General features: G+C 44.5%; 2 protein-coding genes across 6 annotated transcripts in view; one reads left to right on the forward strand and one right to left on the reverse strand.

Moving 5' to 3' along the window:
• Positions 1–19364, forward strand: part of LOC147895499 (CCA tRNA nucleotidyltransferase, mitochondrial-like) — a 113259-nt gene that overhangs the window by 41792 nt on the left and 52103 nt on the right. For all 5 annotated transcript variants that reach the window (XM_087383658.1, XM_087383659.1, XM_087383660.1 and 2 more), the window contains exons 5-6: positions 11203–11252; positions 11459–11557. In XM_087383658.1, coding sequence (XP_087239784.1) covers positions 11203–11252; positions 11459–11557 — 149 coding nt within the window. The remainder of the gene's footprint in view (positions 1–11202; positions 11253–11458; positions 11558–19364) is intronic.
• On the reverse strand, positions 14106–14894 carry LOC147895500 (uncharacterized). The gene has a single exon (XM_087384218.1). The coding sequence runs from the start codon at positions 14736–14738 to the stop codon at positions 14106–14108; it is 633 nt and encodes a 210-aa protein (XP_087240344.1). The 5' UTR covers positions 14739–14894.

Below are 19364 nucleotides of genomic sequence, written 5' to 3' on the forward strand. Positions count from 1 at the left end.
TGGAACTCCGGAGAGGCAATGACAGAGCCTATGCCATAAAAACTCAAAAGGGCAAGTTTTCACCTTGTGGGAAGACTAATCACCTCTCAAAAGATTGCTTCAAGATCAATCCTTGCAAATATTGTGGCAAAAACAATCACCATGAAAAGTTTTGTAAGGCCAAAAAGGAAGCAACTACAAAACGAAAAACTGTCAATTTACTTTCAGTTGATGTGCCTCCACAAGACGAGGCCTCCTATGAAGATTATGCTTTTTGAACCATCTCCATATATGCTCCAGATCTCTCTTTTTTGTTGAGTCAAGGTACTCTGCCTGGATAGTCCTCCAAAATGAATGGAATAAACTATTGTGTTCTTTGTAAACACCTCTGGTCACCATATGATGTAGGCCATGTGTATGTGTTTTACTCCATGGTACCTCCTACAGACATTGCGTGCAGTACATGCAGGGGAGATAACCATTGGAGAGAGAGAGAGAGAGAGAGGGGGGGGGGGTCCTGGTGGTCGCGGCCCCCAGGGTGAGAGGGAGGGGAGGGAGGGGAGAGAGAGAGGGGAGGGAGGGGAGGGAGAGAGAGAGAGGAGGGAGGGGAGGGAGAGAGAGAGAGAGGAGAGAGACGGGGGGGTCTTGGCGGCTGCGGCCCCCAGGGTGAGAGGGAGGGGAGGGAGGGGAGGGAGAGAGAGAGAGGAGGGAGGGGAGGGAGCGAGAGAGAGAGAGAGAGAGAGGGGGTCTTGGCGGCCGCAGCCCCTAGGGTGAGAGGGAGGGGAGGGAGAGGAAGGGGAGGGAGGGGAGGGCCGCACAATGAGTAGAAGTGAAATCAAAGTCCTCTCAGTGTATCACCAGTTCTTCACCTTGAATCAACCACGATGTATCATTCCACTTGTTGTCTCCTTGAACAATGCACTGGACAATCAGCCGTTGAAGGTCGACATGAAGATCAAGAAAGAGATCTCGCCAATTGGTAGCCGTAATGTTATGTATCCCTTTGTTTACTTCACACCCTTGGGAACCCTTGCTAGCATGAGATCCTAGCCATAGATTTATCCTTGACCACCATGAGATGGCATGAGAAACTATGAGACTAGATGTATCCTTGACATAGCCTGAGGCATTCCCTTGAGGGGACGTATGATGGGATATCTCAAGGTGTATGCCCCAGGCACACCTTGGTTTCTATGTGTGCGTGCTAGAGGCACAGTTAGGTGCCCATAAGCACTGTTAGGTGGAGGTAGATGCCACATAGGATGATTGAGAGATTCTAGGAGCTGATTGAGGAGATGATTGAGGAGATGATTGTGGAGCTTGGTGGCTCATGTAAGAGGTGCCTACATATGGACCTCACCTTTTCTTCATTCCATAAGCAAGCAAGCATTCTCTCATTTCGTGTTCAGCTTCATGCTTTCCTTTCACTTCTTCAACAGTCAATACTTTTAAATGAAAAGGAAATGAGCCTACTTTTAAAGCTTGTGTACCATACATACATGCTGGCCTATTTTTGTTTGTAAAAGGCATCCCCATTATTGTGTGTGGACGTGTGCTTGGATTGAGTGTATTGCAAAACACCATACCCAATGCCTAATTGCATTCTCAGCCAAAGAGGAGTGCAAAGACATGAAGAAAGAGCATTTACAAGAGCCAACCAGCAAGAATTTCACTGAAAAATGTGAAAAGAAGCACTTCTGTCGCGAAGAAATGGGAGTTCTTGGGCTCAAAAGAAGCGTGCTTCAGAGAGGAATGCATTGAGAGGGTTTTGGAGAAGTTTCATCGCTGGAAAGTCCTCCAAAACTAGTCAACCAGCGCGTGGGACCACTCAAAATTCAACAGAAAGTTGTAGCTTTGCAAGAGGAGAGGCCCAGGAGGCGGTAGAAGCAAAAAGGTCCTGAAAATGCCACTTTTTGCAAATTCGACCAGCAAAACTCTGAAGAATTTCGGTATGGCGGGTCTTGCAAATCTTAAAGACTGGTTGTGTCCATAAATTCAGTATATGCTCGCGAATGCGGTGTACCCAATCTTGGTAGATAGTGGAGACAAGACATAATGTTCAAGCTTACATTCTGGACAAGGCACGTGCAACCACAATTTTTTGCTCTTCTTGTATTCAGCATCAAAGTCATAGGACACTGAATTCATCGATCTCTTTTGCTTGACTAACTCGTTGGGATGTGTAAGAAGCTCATGTGGCTTGTCTTATACTTGATATTGCTCCCATTTAGGTAATTATGCTGAGCTCTTTTTCATCAAACTATTTGCCTTCAAAGGTTGACACCGTTTAGTCTCTATTGATACTGTTTGAGTAAATAAATGATATCCATAAACTCAAACCCCAGACCTAGGTGTGGTTTATGTCGTGATGTCAGGTTAACTAGTTGCTAGTCTAATGAGACAGCTCTTAATGGGCATGTAACCTTGCATGGGTTGATATTGGCACTCAACCCATGCCCTTGCAATGTCTTGTTCCCATTGGATGGCGTCACTGCATCCTCAAAGACTTAGTCCCCATACATCAGAACTATAAAGGATGATAGCATGTATGGAGGTGATAAAGATGAGTTTTGTTTTGCAATGTGAAAATCTTTTTTGGAACTCCAAGTACTCGTTTGTAAGTATGGATTCTAGTTGCAAAGCTAGATTTGAACTCTAATCCTTGGTACGGTATGTGAAGTGGCTTCTAGTGTTCTTCCACTAAAATGTTAGAAAGGTCACTGACGCACCTGTGAGTCCCCATTCGAGGAGGACATAGGGTACAATGGAACTGGGATAGGGTGGGAGGTTACCTGAGTAAGATCCTTGCTTATGGACTGCATCATGGAGTCCTGGCTGCGCACAGGATGCTGTAGCAATGGATGCAGATGGTGTAGAGGTTGTAGACAGAGGTGAGTTTGCATGACAGTGCTCCAGGACTGCAGCAGCAAGGTAGGTGCCTATTCATAGGCCTGGATCAGCAGCAAACAGGTCGGCAGACCTGCTGCTGGGTCGGGTGTTTAGAGACCAGAGCCGGCGTGGTCTGATCGGTGAAGTACTCTGACGAGGTCAGCCTGGTCCGGGCAGGGCACTACCTATGTAAAAAGGGCATACACCCCCTATTTCACATCCCATTGAAGCCCTTCCTTGAAGACACACAGGAGCAGAAATATGATGCCTTCCTTGGCTTATTATACTTCAGTTTTGTTCAGTCCTTTCAGAATGTATGTTGCCCAGCAATGATCTTTGACCTCCTTCGAATTCTTAGTTCCAAGTCTCTGTTTCCTTGTGCTTTTGTGTTGTGATGGGCTGATTTCTCCATCACTTACATACTCAAGTATGCTCAAGTATGTGTGCATGTGTGCATGTAACTCAAGTATGCTCAAGTATGTGTGCATGTGTGGATTTGGATGTGTGAGAGCATATGCTTATACTATGGTCTACACCCACTGTTGGGTGCTGATGACGTCAGTGGGGATGTAATAGTAGCTAGTCCCTGCTATGCATGATGGAGTTTATGGTAGTGACTTATCATGAGATTGAAACTGCACTATGTGTTTTCATGTAATAGTAGCTAGTCCCTGCTATGCGTGATGGAGTTTATGGTAGTGACTATCATGAGATTGAAACTGCACTATGTGTTTTCAGAGGATGAGTTTGGGCATGTGCCTGGACTCATCTAGGTATATCACTTACATACTATTTCAGTAGTGGCTCCACAAGACTAGTTGATCTCCTCACATAAATGAGCTGTTTGGAGTGGTTCAAAGAAAGAGGCTCTCTTTTCTTGGGGTTTGATTGTCAACCGTGTCGCGCACTAAAAGAAACAGTGTTCCTTCTTGAAGGTTACCAGGTTGGCAATTGTTAGTGATGTGTAGTAGATCAAACATTTTAACCTTCATAGTTTTCAATGAGTGCAAATCTTGCATTACTAAGCATATATTTGAGGCTTTGCTCATACAATCGATACCATGCTTACTATTTAGTAAGCCCATGTATAAACCTTTTTGGTGTTGGCATGCTTCCTCATTGAATATGATGAAATTGGAAAGTCCAATTATTAGTTCTTATATGAACGTACTTGGGCCTTCTAGAATTTTATTGTATGTGTTAAGGACATGTGAAAATCAAAGGTTCATGAAGGGATTAACATGAAAATAAAAGTCTGATGTGCACATGTTGTGTCTCCTTGGAATTTGTCTGTCTCATTTGTATGGCTTGTTCATGCATTTGGCTCCACTCCCTTACGTGCCGTTCCTCACTTGGCCTTCTCTTGTAGATTGAGGGGCTTGGCTGAGGCCCACAAGCAAGTTCTGCCAGAAGCTGCACTGGTATTTTTGGGCCCTTCCAGTCAGTCCCAAATTTTTTCCACCCCCTCCACCATGATATGTTCTTCTTCCACATTTTTGCTGTGTGCAGACGTCCATTAAATGTCATCCATGAGCTTCTACATTGGCTGGGCTGTGATTGTGTACTGCCCCGGCTCAGAATATGCAAACCTTCAGAAAAAGGTTCTTTGAAGACTGTGAGAATGGTCCCACACACACACTCAGCTTCAACTTTTCTTTGTTACTTCATTTTTGGAGGCTCCTTGCTCTTTGATTTGAAATTTTCTTGTTTGTATTTGGAAGTTCCTTGTGATTTTGTTCCGTCAATTTGAGATTCTTACCTCCACTCATATATGGTGATGCTCAACAACTTATGTAAAAGAGAGAGGTGAGACATACTCTGTTAGACCAACAATGCCAAAATCCGTGTCGATGACCTAGGGCCAGACTTTATGCAATGTACGCATGGAGTCTTTCCAAAGAAATGGATCCTGTAAATTCGCAAGATGACAAAGAGGGGGGGCGGGGTGTGAGAGAATGGTGAGTGAGAGAGAGCAAGAGAGAGTGAGAGCTGGAAGCTGAAAGCTGACAACTCAAAAAGGAAGAGATAAGGTTTTGTCCTAGTGACAAAACCTTAGTAGTCACTAACCATAGTTAGTGAACTAACTGCGGTTAGGGGGAGAAACCTCTTAAAGAGGGAAAAGTGCCCCTAACTAGCTTATTATATTACATTGGTCACTGCTGAATTATATCTATAATTCTAACACCCCCCTGCAGTGCCAATGTCATGTACAAGGCTGATCAATCACCAAATGGATATAAGTTCAGGGCACTGCGAAATGCCTCAAACTTTTCACGTGGTAGTGCTTTGGTGAAAATATCTGCAACGTTATCATGTGTGGACACAAAGATCATACTGATCTCTCCTGCATGCAACTTCTCTCTGACGTAGTGATAGTGAACCTCAATGTGCTTCGTGCGAGCATGAAACACCGGATTCTTTGCCACTGCAATGGCACTCTGACTATCAGTGAGAATTGGAGAAGGACCCTCCAAAGACAGATGAAGATCAGCAAATAGACGTTGCAGCCAGACACATTCAACTGTTGCTGTGAAAGCTGCCCTGTACTCAGCTTCACATGATGAGGTAGCCACTGTAGATTGTTTCTTGCTCAGCCAGGAAATGCAAGATTTACCCAAAAAGAAACAATTGCCACTAGTGGACTGCCTAGTGTCATAATCACCAGCCCAATCTGAATCACTGTAGGCATGCATCTGCAAGTCACCCCCCCTGGGAAATAGCAAGCCAAAAGACTTCGTGCCCTGCAAATAAGGGAAGATGCGCTTAACTGCCTGCCAATGCATAGTTTTTGGGCTGTGCATGTACCTGCTCACCTAAGATACTGCAAACTGAATATCAGGTCTAGTGTTGCAGAGATATATGAGGCATCCAACAGCCTGACTGTAAAGTGTGGCATCAACTAATTCTCCTGCATCATGCATTGTGAGTTTAAGCCCCGGCTGCATGGGAGTGCCTATGGGCTTACACTCATGCATGTTAAATCTGTCCAAGAGTTTCCGAACATACTTGGACTGAGACATAACAGTGCCACGTCTCTCATGAGAGAACTGGATCCCCAAATAAAAGTGAAGCAGCCCCAAATCTGACATGTCAAAGTTGGTCTGCAAATCAGCTTTGAAATCTGCAATTTTATCTTCATTGGACCCTGTGAGCAGTAAGTCATCGACATAAAGAAGGATGACTAAAATTTCCCCCCCATCCATCTTGATGTAGAGGGTGCTCTCAGTAGGACTATTGTGCAGCCCCTTGCTGGTCAAAAAGGCATGGATCTTGGCATACCATGCACGGGGGGCCTGTTTCAGCCCGTATAAAGCTTTGTTGAGCTTGCATACTTGAAGTGCATTTGCTGTAATTTCAAAGCCCGGAGGTTGTCTGACGTACACCTCTTCCAGCAAGTCTCCATTTAAGAAGGCTGTTTTTATGTCCAACTGATGAACATTCCACTCAAAATGTGCAGCCATTGCAATAACTGATCGGATGGTGGTCATCCGGGATGTAGGAGCAAATGTCTCCTCATAATCTATGCCCTTTTTCTGAGCATAGCCTTTAGCAACCAGCCTTGCCTTATATCTGTCAATGGAGCCATCTGGCTTCCGTTTGACCTTGAAAACCCATCGTGTGCCAATGGCATGTTTACCCTGTGGCAAGTCTACAACATCCCAAGTCTGATTTTTTGCAATGGACTGCAACTCATCGTGCATGGCATTCATCCAATGCACATTATCCTTTGCCTTTTCGAATGTGGCAGGCTCCTCCTCATCAAGGAGAGTACCTGCATATGCTGATTCCACTGAATTAGCACCTTCCATGTGCCTTGCTGCACTGCCAGTCCTGCCAGATAACGGAGCATCAATTTTACTCTCCCTGAGAGTCTGTAACAGCCAGTTTGGGACTGTTTTTGCTGCATGTATGTCTGCAATTTCTTGCTGCACCACCTGTTCCATTGCCTGTGGAGGGGGCAAGACATCCTGTGGCGGAACTGAAGCGCATCTGGAGGTTGCTGTAAATTCTGATTGCATCAGAAAAATCAGTAGGGGAACCCAAGGCAATGGGTAGCAACCCCTCAAAGACATCCTCTAAAGACGAAGGCATTTGAAATTCAGCCCGAGTGTGAGCTGAATTTTTAGAAAATATCACATCTCTACTTACTATGATCTTGCGTGTAGCAGGATTGTAGAGACGGTACCCCTTGCTTTCTGCACTGTACCCAACAAATATGCACTTAATGGCTTTATCAGACAATTTGTGCCTAAATTCAACTGGCACATGAGCATAAGCAAGGCATCCAAAGACTCGGAAGTGATCCCCTGAAGGCTTCCTGTCATTCCAGGCCTCATAAGGAGTTTTTGTTTTTAAAGCCTTAGTGGGAGCCCGATTCAAAATGTAATTGGCACACATCAAACCCTCAAGCCAGAATTTGTGAGGCATGTGTTTGCTTTTCAGCATACATCTGTCCATCTCCATGAGAGTTCTATTTTTCCTCTCAGCTTTGCCATTTTGCTGAGGGGTCAGCCTGACTGTGAGCTGATGCACAATACCCTTGCCTTTCAGAAAAGCATCAAATTCTGCATACAAGTATTCCCCACCTCTATCTGTGCGCAATGTCTGTATCTTGAGTCTGGTTTCATTTTCAACCATGGTTGCAAAGTGTTTAAACAATGTGAACACTTCAGATTTGTGTTTCAGCCCATAAACCCAAGTAAAATTGGAGTAATCATCAATAAATGTAACGAAGTAGAGATGACCACCCAACGATGAAGTCCTCATAGGACCACAGACATCACTGTGTATAAGCTGTAATTTGTGGACAGCTTTAACTGAACCATCCTTCTTGAAGGGGAATCTATGCATCTTGCCTAAAATGCACCCTTCACAGGCATGTGGAGGAGGTATCTCAAGAGGTGGCAATGCATCAACCATGGAATACTTCTGAAGTGTCATCAAGCTGTTGTAATGCATGTGGCCATATCGGGCATGCCATAATTCTGCATTCTGCATGGCAGCTGTAGGGGTAGAAACCGCAAGAGCATGGGCTGCTCTTTTCTCAAAAATATCAAGCTGGAAAAGCCCACGCAGCAGAGTACCAGATAACCTTAAGGCATAGTCATCTTCCCTGTCTCGGACGGCACATTTGTCATCCTCAAAGATGACCTGAAATCCACCTCTGTTAAGAGTGGACACTGAAAGAAGATTTTTGGTTATGCCAGACACATATAAGACATCTGAAAGTTTAAAAATTGAGCCATCAATGGCAGTGAGCTCAACATCTCCTGTGCCACGTATTGAATATGATGAGTTGTTGGCACAAGTGACTTTCTTACCAACGGGAGGTGGATGCAAGGAAGTAAAAAGACACTTCCTAGAAGTGATGTGCTTGGATGCACCGCTGTCAAAATACCAAGTGTTCAGTGTTTCATTGACACTGAAAGCAGATGCATCCGTAGAAGAGTCATAACTGCAAGTCAAAAATGCATATGTATCATCACTGCAAGTGGCTGTACTATCCCGAGCATCTGGAACAGCCAGCCTAGAATCTGAAATGCAAGATAAAAAGGCATAATCCTGTCCAGCAAAGTTGGCTGTAGCATCCCCACTGTCATATGCATGAGGAGCTGAATCTGAAACAGCCATACTTGAGCTGTTTTTCTTTTCTTTTGCAAGCCTTTTCCTGCATTCTGCTATGTGATGACCTGGCTTTTTGCAGTAGTGACAAAAACCCTTCTTCTTGGGCTTACTTGCATCATTTTTAGCCTTTTGTGAAGGCTGTCCTGACCCATTGGAAGGCTGATTTACTGATGTCTTTGCCTGTCCCTTTGTTTTTGATTTAAACTTTGAGAGCATGGCTTGTTCACCTGCACGTGAAGCCAAATTTTCCTGGTCTGCTCTTCCTGAAGCAGAAGTCCTATCAACTCATGAAAAGTGAGAGGATTTGCACCCCCCCTCAATGATAAGTTCAGCGAGGTATAAAAGCTGAGATAAGACTCAGGAAGAGAATTCATAGTGGTTGTAATCATCTTTGAATCAGGAATAATTTCATCTATATTTAACAATTGCTCTCTGAGATCCTGTAGCTTTGTGAGGTGGATTGACATGGAGTCACCCTCTTCCATATGTGTATTACTCAACTCTCTTTTCAAGAAAGATACCCTTGCATCATTCCGAGCTGCATACATGCTTTCCAAAATATCCCACGCTGCCCTGGAGGTCTTACACGACCGGATATGCGGAATGATAAATCTTTTGACTGAAAGAGAGATGCATGACAAAGCTAACGCATCCCGTGAATCCCATCTCTTCTGCTCTAGAGTAGTGACTGTAGCTGCACCACCAACTTGTCCTGCAGCTGCACCCTGTGCACGACCTCTTTCACCTCCTTGCTGGGGAGGGGTAGCAGGTGCAATATCTGCTGGTCGGATCTCATCCCCATTGACATAATCCCATAAATTGCGAGAAATCAGAATATTGCGTACCATGAAACTCCAGAGGGAGTAGTTGGTACCATCCAACTTGTCTTCTTGTGAAAGACCACCGAACTGGAAGTCATTCTGATTTTGATGGGCCATATTTGAGAAAGAGATTGAAGCAGATACAAAACTGAATTCCCTTACTGTGAATGAAATGCACAACTCTCAAAAAACACAGCCAAGCACGGGCTGTAAATGCAACTTAAATTTCTGTACTTGCACTGTCAGAAATCTGTCCAAGCATAAAAAACTCTCCAGAATCTGCCAAAAGTGCTGCAAAACACTCCAAGAAAGGCAGTATGAACTGAAAACTCCAAAAATTGCTCTCCCAACACAAAAGCCCCAAAATAGGCCTGAAATTGCAACCGGAAAGGGGCAAATTGATCAAAAGCCCCAAATGTTGCAAGAATTGCGCTCTGTCTGCAAAAGCCCCAAATTTTACTGCAAAATTGCAGTGTAAATACAAAATCCCCAAATTTCTTCAAGAAATTGTATTGCAGAACTGAAAGCCCCAAATTTCGAGCTTGAAATTGCAACCAGAAAGGGGCACAAGTACTGAAAGCCCCAAATTTTGCAACTTCAGCAGAAAGCCCCAAATTTCAGACCAAATCTGCAATTTGTGCTCCAAGTGTAGCTCCGAAACTACACAATGATTGCAATGTCTGCAACAAACAAAATGCCCCAAATGTACTCCCAGAAAACTGAGCCAAACAATGGCTATCTGCAAACAATGCCTGCAGAAATAAAACTCTGCACATAAGGCCTGCAACAGAAGTGTACGGACAGTGAGCTGACAGTACGGAACTGTTAGTGTACGGTCTTGTACGGAATTCGTACGTTGTACGGATGACCGTACGAATGTACGGAATACGAACGACTGGAGCTGTACGGAGTACGGACGACGGCGCCTGCTTGCAAACGTGGCGCAGAGCTGTACGGCGATGAGCTGTACAGCTGGTACGACTGGTACGAGACTGTACGGTTGGTACGGCTGGTACGGTACAGTCGCGATGTACGGTGAGCAGGTCTGGTACGCGTTGCACGGACGAGCAGGTACGGTACGGTACGATAGATAGGTACGACAGGTACGGTCTGATTTCGAGTCTGCAGGTACGGTACGTGATGCAGCTAGAGCAGTACGGCAGGTACGGATGTGCAGAAACCACGTGCAGGTTTCGTACAGTCGTACGGACTGTACGGACGATATGTGTTGCAGTGAAGCTGAGTTGCAGCTGGAGCTCAACGGGGAAGTCGTAGGGGGCTGGATCTAATGCTCTGATACCAAATGTGAGAGAATGGTGAGTGAGAGAGAGCAAGAGAGAGTGAGAGCTGGAAGCTGAGTTGCAATAGTAGAGTGTGAAGAGTACAACTCAAAAAGAAAGAGATAAGGTTTTGTCCTAGTGACAAAACCTTAGTAGTCACTAACCATAGTTAGTGAACGAACTGCGGTTAGGGGGAAAAACCTCTTAAAGAGGGAAAAGTGCCCCTAACTAGCTTATTATATTACATTGGTCACTGCTGAATTATATCTATAATTCTAACACGGGGGGGGGGGGGGGGGGGAATTTCCAGCAAGATGGTCCTTACTAGCTAGCATCTTTTTTTTCGCATGAAAATGCTTCCATTGGATCAATATGGGAAATTTGGAATTCGGGAAGTCATTTTTGCATAGCAGGCATCTTACCGACTATGCAGTCACCTTTTAAAACAGAGAATCTTTTTCTTTGGATCTTGAACTTATCATGTGATTGGGAAAGGTGGTTCAATTGTCCAGGCTAACTGTGTTGATAAAGTAGGTGCTGTCACAAATAAGCAATCTCACCTGTCTGGTTCAAGAATTGATTTTGTGGATGTACTTGAGTTTTTGCAGCCTTTTCTACAATATCAATACGGGCATGGTCGAAGATCCAACTGGAAGAGGTAAAAACTAAATTGTGTTAGTGATCCCTCTGAACTAATTCATTGTGGGCTGATGTAGATTGCAGGATGTTTTCTTTGATGCTAGGTGCCATTAAAAAAGCACAGTATACGAATTAACCTAGGACATCCTGTTCATAAGTGATGCTTATTATTCGATCAAGTTGGCTCTGTGATTATGTCACAATCAGTATGCTGTGATGCTGCAGGCTTGTCTGACTTAAAAGCTGGAATTATTGCAACACCGCTACCTGCAAAAATTACTTTCATGGATGATCCATTGCGAGTTCTAAGAGCACTTCGCTTTGGTCTGTTAGCCAATAACTCTTGGATCCTCTAGTTGTTTGGAATTTAATAATTTTAACAGAAATCTGCAGGTATAATTTATTGAATTTTACAGAAAGCTCCTCATAAATCTTTATAGTTTTTGTGAAACATCTGGGACTAGCAGAGGTATAAAAAACTTCAGAGACCTTATAGATGGGATAGCTGAGAAGGCTATATACAATAGTATGTGTGGCGCAGCAAACAACATCCCCCTTTTGATTCTTGCACTTCTTTGCAACTTTGTAATTGACAACTCTACACTCTATTTGAAACCGGCCTTCAGTTAACTGAAGGGCAGTAAACCATAACTATCTTAGCACTCGCACCTACTAGGCCCAAATGCTAGGGGCTGAGGAGTCTAAAGGTTAGGCCCAAGAGAAACCAATGTTTCATTGGTTGAGGGGGTTAGGATTTTAATGTGAGGGGCAAACCAATGTTTCATTGGTTTTGGTGGGTTAGAGCATTAATGAGGGGGCCATGCGGCCATAGTTACCAGGGAACGGCGTTCCGTCTTCCTGGAACATGGAAACGCTGTTCCCAGGTGGAGTGCCTATTGGGAACGCCAGGGAATGTTTCCCGTTTGGAACGCTAGGGAACGTGGCTGGAACGGCTGGAACGTCTAGGGTTTGGCGTTCCTAGTTTAGGATTGCGCAGGAGCATATATAGCCGCCGACGGGGGGTTTTCCCACTCTCTACCCTCCCTCCATCCCTTATACTCCCTCTCCTTCCACTCAGCCCCAACCACTCCCACTCCCACTCCCTTCTACTCTTTCTCCTTCCACTCCCTTCAACTCAGCCCATCTCCTTCTACTCCCTTGAACCTTCTCCACTCAGCCCCCTCACCTTCCACTCCCTTCTCCACCCCTTTCCACTCAGCCACTCAGCCCCCTATCCTTCCACTCAGCCCCCTCTCCTTCCACTCAGCCTCCTCTCCTTCTACTCCCTTCTCCACTCAGCCCCCTCCCCTTCCACTCCCTTCTCCAACCCTTTCCACTCAGCCACTCAGCCCCCTCTCCTTCCTCCCCTTCTACTCCTTTCCATGTGATTTGATGATGTGTCATATGACGTGGCGTTCCCGTTCCCGTTCCCCCTTCCCGAAACGTTCCCGTTCCGACCCCCCCATTCCCAAAACGTTCCCGTTCCCTGGTAACTATGCATGCAGCAGCCCCTCATGCATGCCCACCTACGCCTTCCTCTCCTTCCAAGCTAAGGTATACAAATTTTTGACGTTACTTTTTCTTCTTGCTCTTTTCATGCAACGACATTCTTCTTGCCAACCACATGCACAATCTGAAGGTGAAACATTGAAAGGAAGTTTGCCCACCGCATGTGCTTTTTTGACAGCTTTCTTTGAGTGAGAAAGTACCGCAAGTATTGGTGATCCGTCTGGACATAAAAATTAGCACCTAAGAGGTAATGCTTCCAAGTAGAAAGAGCATGTATGACTTCTGCCATCTCTTTCTCATATATCCCAAAATTCATCTCAGCATCAGTGAGCACTCTGCTCTCATATGCAACCACTCTACCATCCTGCATAAGTACTCCTATGGTGTTCCCATAGGCATCACATTGGACAACAAAGGGCTTGCGTAAGTCTGGAAAGATTATGACAGGATCGGAGTCGAGGGCATGGAGAGGCGATGCTATTTCAGCAAAATAGCAGATAAACCGCCTGTAGTACGAGCATAAGCCAAGAAAGCTTTGTACTTCATGGATGTTCTTCAACGGTGGCCAATTCCCTATGGCCTTCACTTTAGCAAGATCCATCCTGACTCCATTCTTAGATATTATGTGCCCAAAAAGTGGATTTCGTGCATGAAAAATTCACTTTTCTTGGCATTAATCAGCAACTTATGCTTCCTTAGCTCTACAAAAACAATTGCCAAGTGCTCTTTGTGCTCAACCTCGTTCTTAGAGAACACTATGATGCCATCAAAGAATGTCCCGACAAAAGCTCTGTGCTCTCTGAAGATTCTGTCCATCATCCGATTGAAGGTGGCAGGTGCATTTGTCAACCCAAATGGCATCACGAGAAATTCATACAAGCCAAATGTGTTTCTAAAAGCTGTTTTGTGCACATCCTCAGGTTGTATCCTGATCTGATGGCATAGTTTTTTCCATATGTTACCATACACATACGTCATACGGGTACGGAAGTATGATTGGAGTATGGTTCAGCCCATATGACCTGAAAAAAATCAGAAAAATATAGATTGTACACATTTACTTGAGAGAGAACTACAAAACTTTCAACTTCAAACTTCAAACTTTTATTGATTCTAAAATCATGAATCATGAATCATGAGGGATTGGATTCTGTCATCTGATATATAGTGATATATCACGATCAATCACCAAAGGTAGCAGATAGTAGATACTAGAAAAGTAAAAGAAGCCTGTAGGCTGCACGTACTACATCAAAGGCAAGCTAGAAAACATCATATAACAAACTGAAAAGGCTGCCAGCCTGTAGGCTGCCACAGCTAGGAAACAAAATTGAAATGCATCACAACTGATGAGGCTCAAGCCTCAAGGTGCATCCTCATCCTCATCATCATCAGCATCAGTGCCCTCCTCCTCCTCCTCCTCATCCTCATCATTGTCAATCTCATCTGCCTTGCCATGGGATTCCAAAATATTGGAGCTTCTTGAAGTTGTAGCAACATTCATCCTTCTTGTAACAAGAGGGGCTGGTCCGGCTGGAATCTCCTCTTCTCCCTCTGTAGTCTCTTGCAAAGCAAGCAGCCTCTCATCATCTTTCTCCTTGTTGATCATTTCCAAGGTCACTTCTATCTTCTCAAATCCCCTTTCCTTGATTTTGGAGATGAGTTGCAAATTAGTATGGATGTATACGAATTGTTCTGTATTCTTTGGAAGCATCCTATTCCTTCTTTTGGTATGTATAAGAGAGAACGTGCTCCAGTTCCTCTCACAAGGAGAAGCACATGTCCCTTGTGAGAGCACTCGAATAGCCAACTGCTGCAAATTTGGAGTGTGAGCCCCAAATGTCTCCCACCACTTCACCCCTTGGTGCATCCTCTTATCATCCTTCACAATTGCCCGAGCAAATGTGCCTAACATAGACTTGTAAACATCAAACTCATCAAATAAGGTGCCCTGCCTCTTAACATCATACTTCGTGTACCGCTCAATGACATCCATCCACCCATCATGCACCTCCTTATCACCATCTGGATTTTTCTCTCACCAAATAGGATGGAGAAAAAAAGTTGCTGCATGTAAAGGAGAGTGCATCATATCCCACCTATTAACACACAAGGCTCTGACATCAGCCAACTTGGAGGAGTCTATGCCATCTATAGTCTGTATCGTCTCCACCATTCGATCAGTGAGCTCATTTATAAGTCCCATGGTAGCCCCTTCCCTATCATCCAAACGAAGGATCTTTAGAATAGGTGCATGTATCTTCTTTGACTCTTGCTTCTTGTCAGAATGAGGTACCCAATACAATGGAAGACACTTGTTGTGCTTTCACAGTGCGTGATACTTTCTTCTTGCTGTACTCATCACTCACAACCATACGACGCAATCCATTGTAGACTCTATCATCCAACAAGTTTGCTAACACGATAAACATGTAAGCAAACCGAGTCTGTGCAAGTTTCACTAATTCATTCTTGCTGAAAGTTCTATATAATGCTAACACTGTGTGCTTTTGAGTAACAAACGTGACAATCATGTTGGCATGTGTTTACATTGGCTTCACCCAAGCAAGCTGTCCAATGTCCTCAAACAAAAGGTCAAGGCAATGGCATGTGCATCTAGTATAGAAAATATGAGGCCACTCCTCCTCTACCAATTCTCCTGCTCGCACGCAGTTAGATGCATTATCCATGCACACCTGCACCACATTATCTAGCCCAACATCAACAATGGCATCTTTCAATATCCCAAAAATATATTTCCTTGATTTATACTGCCCACTAGTATCCACAGACTTCAAGAAGACTGATCAAAAAATGCACGAGACCATGATATTAATGATAGGCCTATGCCGAGTGTCAGACCAGCCATCACACACTATGCTGCATCCATACTTTTTCCATTTCTCCCGAAACTACAGCAACTCTTGATCTATGTATACCACCTCATTTTTCAGCTCCGAAGTGCGCAAGGCTTTATAAGATGGAGCCTTAAAGCTAGGCCCAACTTGGCCAATTGCACAGACCATTTTCAAAAAATATGGACGCCTCACCTTCCAATGAGGAATGTCCTCTGCGAAGAAAAAGCGCCGAAGAGCAATGTAGGCATCCTTCCTTGCCTGGAACTCCCATGCCTTAGCCAAAGCTCCCTTTGACACCTTTTGTTTCTTTTGTTTTGGTTCATGTGCATCTTCCACTTGCACTTGCAACACCACTCTCCCAAGCATCTCCCAAATTAGCCATCTGCATCAAGCTCTTCTGCAAATTTATTTTTACCTGCCTTTGCTTGCAACCTTCTGCAAATGTCTTTCACATTTTTAGGGGGGGAGGTGCAAGGGTCAACCCCAAGGCTTGTCAACCCAAGAAAGTGTGCTCTTATGCGGGTAGGTCCTCCATCTCATTTGTGAGGGCAGTACGTGTATTTACAAGTGAACTGCCCCTTTCCCAAAGGCTTCAGTGTTTCCACAAATTCCCATTCTTCTCCTTTCTTTCTGCCCATCTAAGAGAGAGAGAGAGATGAGAATTTGAATTTCAGAATGAGAAGAAACTTCAAGACCCAAGATTCAACAGTTGACATGGAAGAGATAAGAGGGAGAGACCTCAGTCCTCCTTCATTCGAATCCTGAAGGCTGAGGTCATGAGAGAATCTCGAGTCTCGACTCTCCTCTTGCTGAAGGCCAGGTAGCTGAGAGCTCAAGGTGGACTTGTTTTTGCCGGCAACATCAACAGTGGTGCTGGGAGGGCTGGTTGTACGGCAGGAACTTACGGCTGGCAGCCTGACTAGCATGCTGTCTGGTTGTACGGAAATTGCACGGCTGGGCTGTACGGAAATGCGTACGGTGGAGCTTGGGGAAATGCGCCCGCGGCCTCGAGTGTCGAAATGCAGACGAATACCCGTACGGAGAGCTCCTCGAAAGAATCCTCCAGACCCCTACACAAATCCTTCAAGACTACCGTCGGAACATGGTTCCAAACTAACTCACGGACCACAAGACAAGCTGAAGTCATCCTCTCCGTCTGAAAGAGTTGGCTGTAAAAACCTATGGTCATCTCTAAAATCTCATGCGGATCAGTGTGCATAATGCCCTACAGATCTCGTTAATTGCGTGCCTGCCGATCGGGGCCCAGTGGTGTGAAAGAACTACTTTGTCATCTTGCCCCCCTGCTGTACCCACCGGGCCCGAGAGGAGTGATAGATTATTTATGTCTCATATTTTCAAGCACCATGGGATGCCTCAATCTATTGTTAGTGATCGAGACCCCAGTATGACCAGCCTTTTTTGGAGAGGTTTGTTTGAGAACATGGGCACTACGCTGAATTTGTCATCTTCTTTCCATCGATGGAAAGTTAGAAGAGACAAACTCTACTGCCCTCGTCTTCTCCAATGCTATGTCTCAGACCAGCAAACAAAATGGGAGCAATTTTTGCCACTGGTTGAGTTCGCCTACAACAATATAGTGCATTCTTCCACAGGGAAAATTGTAGAAGGTGTGAATGCTAAGATAGTTATGGTTTACTACTCCTTTAGTTAACTGAAGGCATGTTTCACTATTCCAATCATATGCCTGAGGAATTTGCTAATTTGTGGATTCATGCCACATGTTTAAATGACGTTGTATTGATCTTGTTTTTATAAAACTGTACCTTAAGCATAGTAATATCATGACTCTATATAATTATGATGCTAAGTGGGGATGTATATAGTGAATGGGTCTTCCCTCTAGTTAGAAAAAAGAACCATCCTTTATAAGTGAATTCAACAACTTGTGAGGTGCTGAAAAGAAGTGCTCGCTGTCCTGCAGCCCCCCTCTTAGGCCTCAACTCACTGCCTGGAGTACCCATAAGGGTCCACCAAGTGGCGGGTACACAATCAGCAGAACCTTGATCCATGAAGAAATAAGAGATACTTGCAGGCCGAGGCTTACAGGAACGCTTACGCCTCTTGGCGGTCTTCCTAGAACAGATTGCACCCTGCTCCTAGATGGTACGCAGAGTATAGATGATATGATGTCAGATATTGACGAGGGTGGCTGCAAATTGAGTCTTTTGCCCTCCCATCACAAGGATGCATTGAGCCATCCATGTGTGTGTGTGTGTGTGCTGATTGGAGACCCATTACTCTTATGCCTGTCATTTATAAAATCATCACCAAAATGGTGGTTGATTGTATTAAAGGATACTTGGTGGTTGATTGTATTAAAGGATACTTGCATGATGGTTTACATGTTGCACAATATGGTTTTGTTCCTTGCAGGCATATCACTGATAATATCGCAAATGCTTATGTTGGAATTGAGTATGCCAAATACACAGAGTAGGATGTTCTTTTATTGCAAGTTGATATTGCCAAGGCTTTTGATACTGCTCAATGGGACTTCATCTCTTAGACAATGCATGCTTTGGGATTTGGGCAGAAATTGCAGCATATCATATACAGGCTTTATAGTGACAGTCAAGCTGCTTGCATTCTTTCTGGGGATATCTCTAAAGCATGGACTCTTTGTTGTTCGGTGCGTCAAGGCTGTCCACTTAGTGCGCTCCTGTATGCTATAGCCACGCAGCCCATGCTTCAGTATATGGATCATCTCGTAGCTATGGATAAGCTACATGGTTTGGAAATTCATGACAGTAAACCATTGCTTGCTCAAGCTTATGCAGATGACTCTTTTTTCACTCCCTGCAATACAGAGCAGGATCTTTTTGAGCTAATGCAAGCTCTTTCTTTATATGGTTTAGCTGTTGGGCTTCATGTAAATTTTCAGAAATCAAAATTGTTGCCTTTGCATTCCAAGGAATGGCACTCTCTTTTATGGCCTGAAGAAATCATCCCACCAACTCGATTGGTTTGTCATCTTGGCTATCCTTTGAGTTGGACACTTTCTCCTTGTCAACAATCTGATTGGATTCTCGCAGCTCTCAAGAAAAAGCTGGAGTACTGGAAATTGGCAACTTGGCCTCTGCATGTTCGTCTTCGAATTGTGCAATCTATTCTGATGGCGTATATTCAATTCTACTTGCCTCTTATTATGTTAAGTAGGGCTGATCTTGCCTCTTTTATGTCTGAAGTTCTGGAAATCTTCTGGTGTTCTCGCCATGGCAAAAAAAGCTTGCGTTTGCTTCAGGTACAGCAGCTTTGTTCTCCAAAGATGCATGGAGGTCTTAATATTCTCAATATCCATCTGCACATTCTTGCCCGTAAGGGGAAACTCATGCTGCAGTTTTTGCAAGATTCTCAACCATGGGCTGCCATGACTCGTCATTTACTCTTGCATGTTGAATCTCCAGCTTTTGGTCATTGGCAGCTTTCCCAGTGGGAGTTTCTTTTTGGTTCTGTGACAGGCAAAATCCCTGGCTGTCCTCTGGTTTCCCATTTGTTAATGGATTGGAAACATATCCTTTCCCACTTGGATTGGCATGGCAGTGATTCCTTGCAAGGCAACTCTTTCAGAGCTGAAAGTATACATTGGTCTAGAGTGTTCGCCTTTCCTTTGGCTTTGCAGGAGCCTTGACGTTCGTATTTTTTGAGTCTCAAGGGGATTCGTTTGGTTCGGGATGTTGTTGATGGTGCTGGATTTCCCCTTACTTTTCCTTTGGCCGCTGCCAAATTTGGCCTTGGAATGCATT

The sequence above is a fragment of the Dipteris shenzhenensis genome, chromosome 13, assembly GCF_047967505.1.
Source record: "Dipteris shenzhenensis isolate YYH24624 ecotype China chromosome 13, Dip_SZ_1.0, whole genome shotgun sequence".
NCBI lineage: Eukaryota > Viridiplantae > Streptophyta > Polypodiopsida > Gleicheniales > Dipteridaceae > Dipteris > Dipteris shenzhenensis.

Excerpts from the sequence above, each read along its gene's own strand:
- LOC147895500 (XM_087384218.1), bottom strand. The coding sequence starts at position 14,738 with ATGGATGTCATTGAGCGGTACACGAAGTATGATGTTAAGAGGCAGGGC.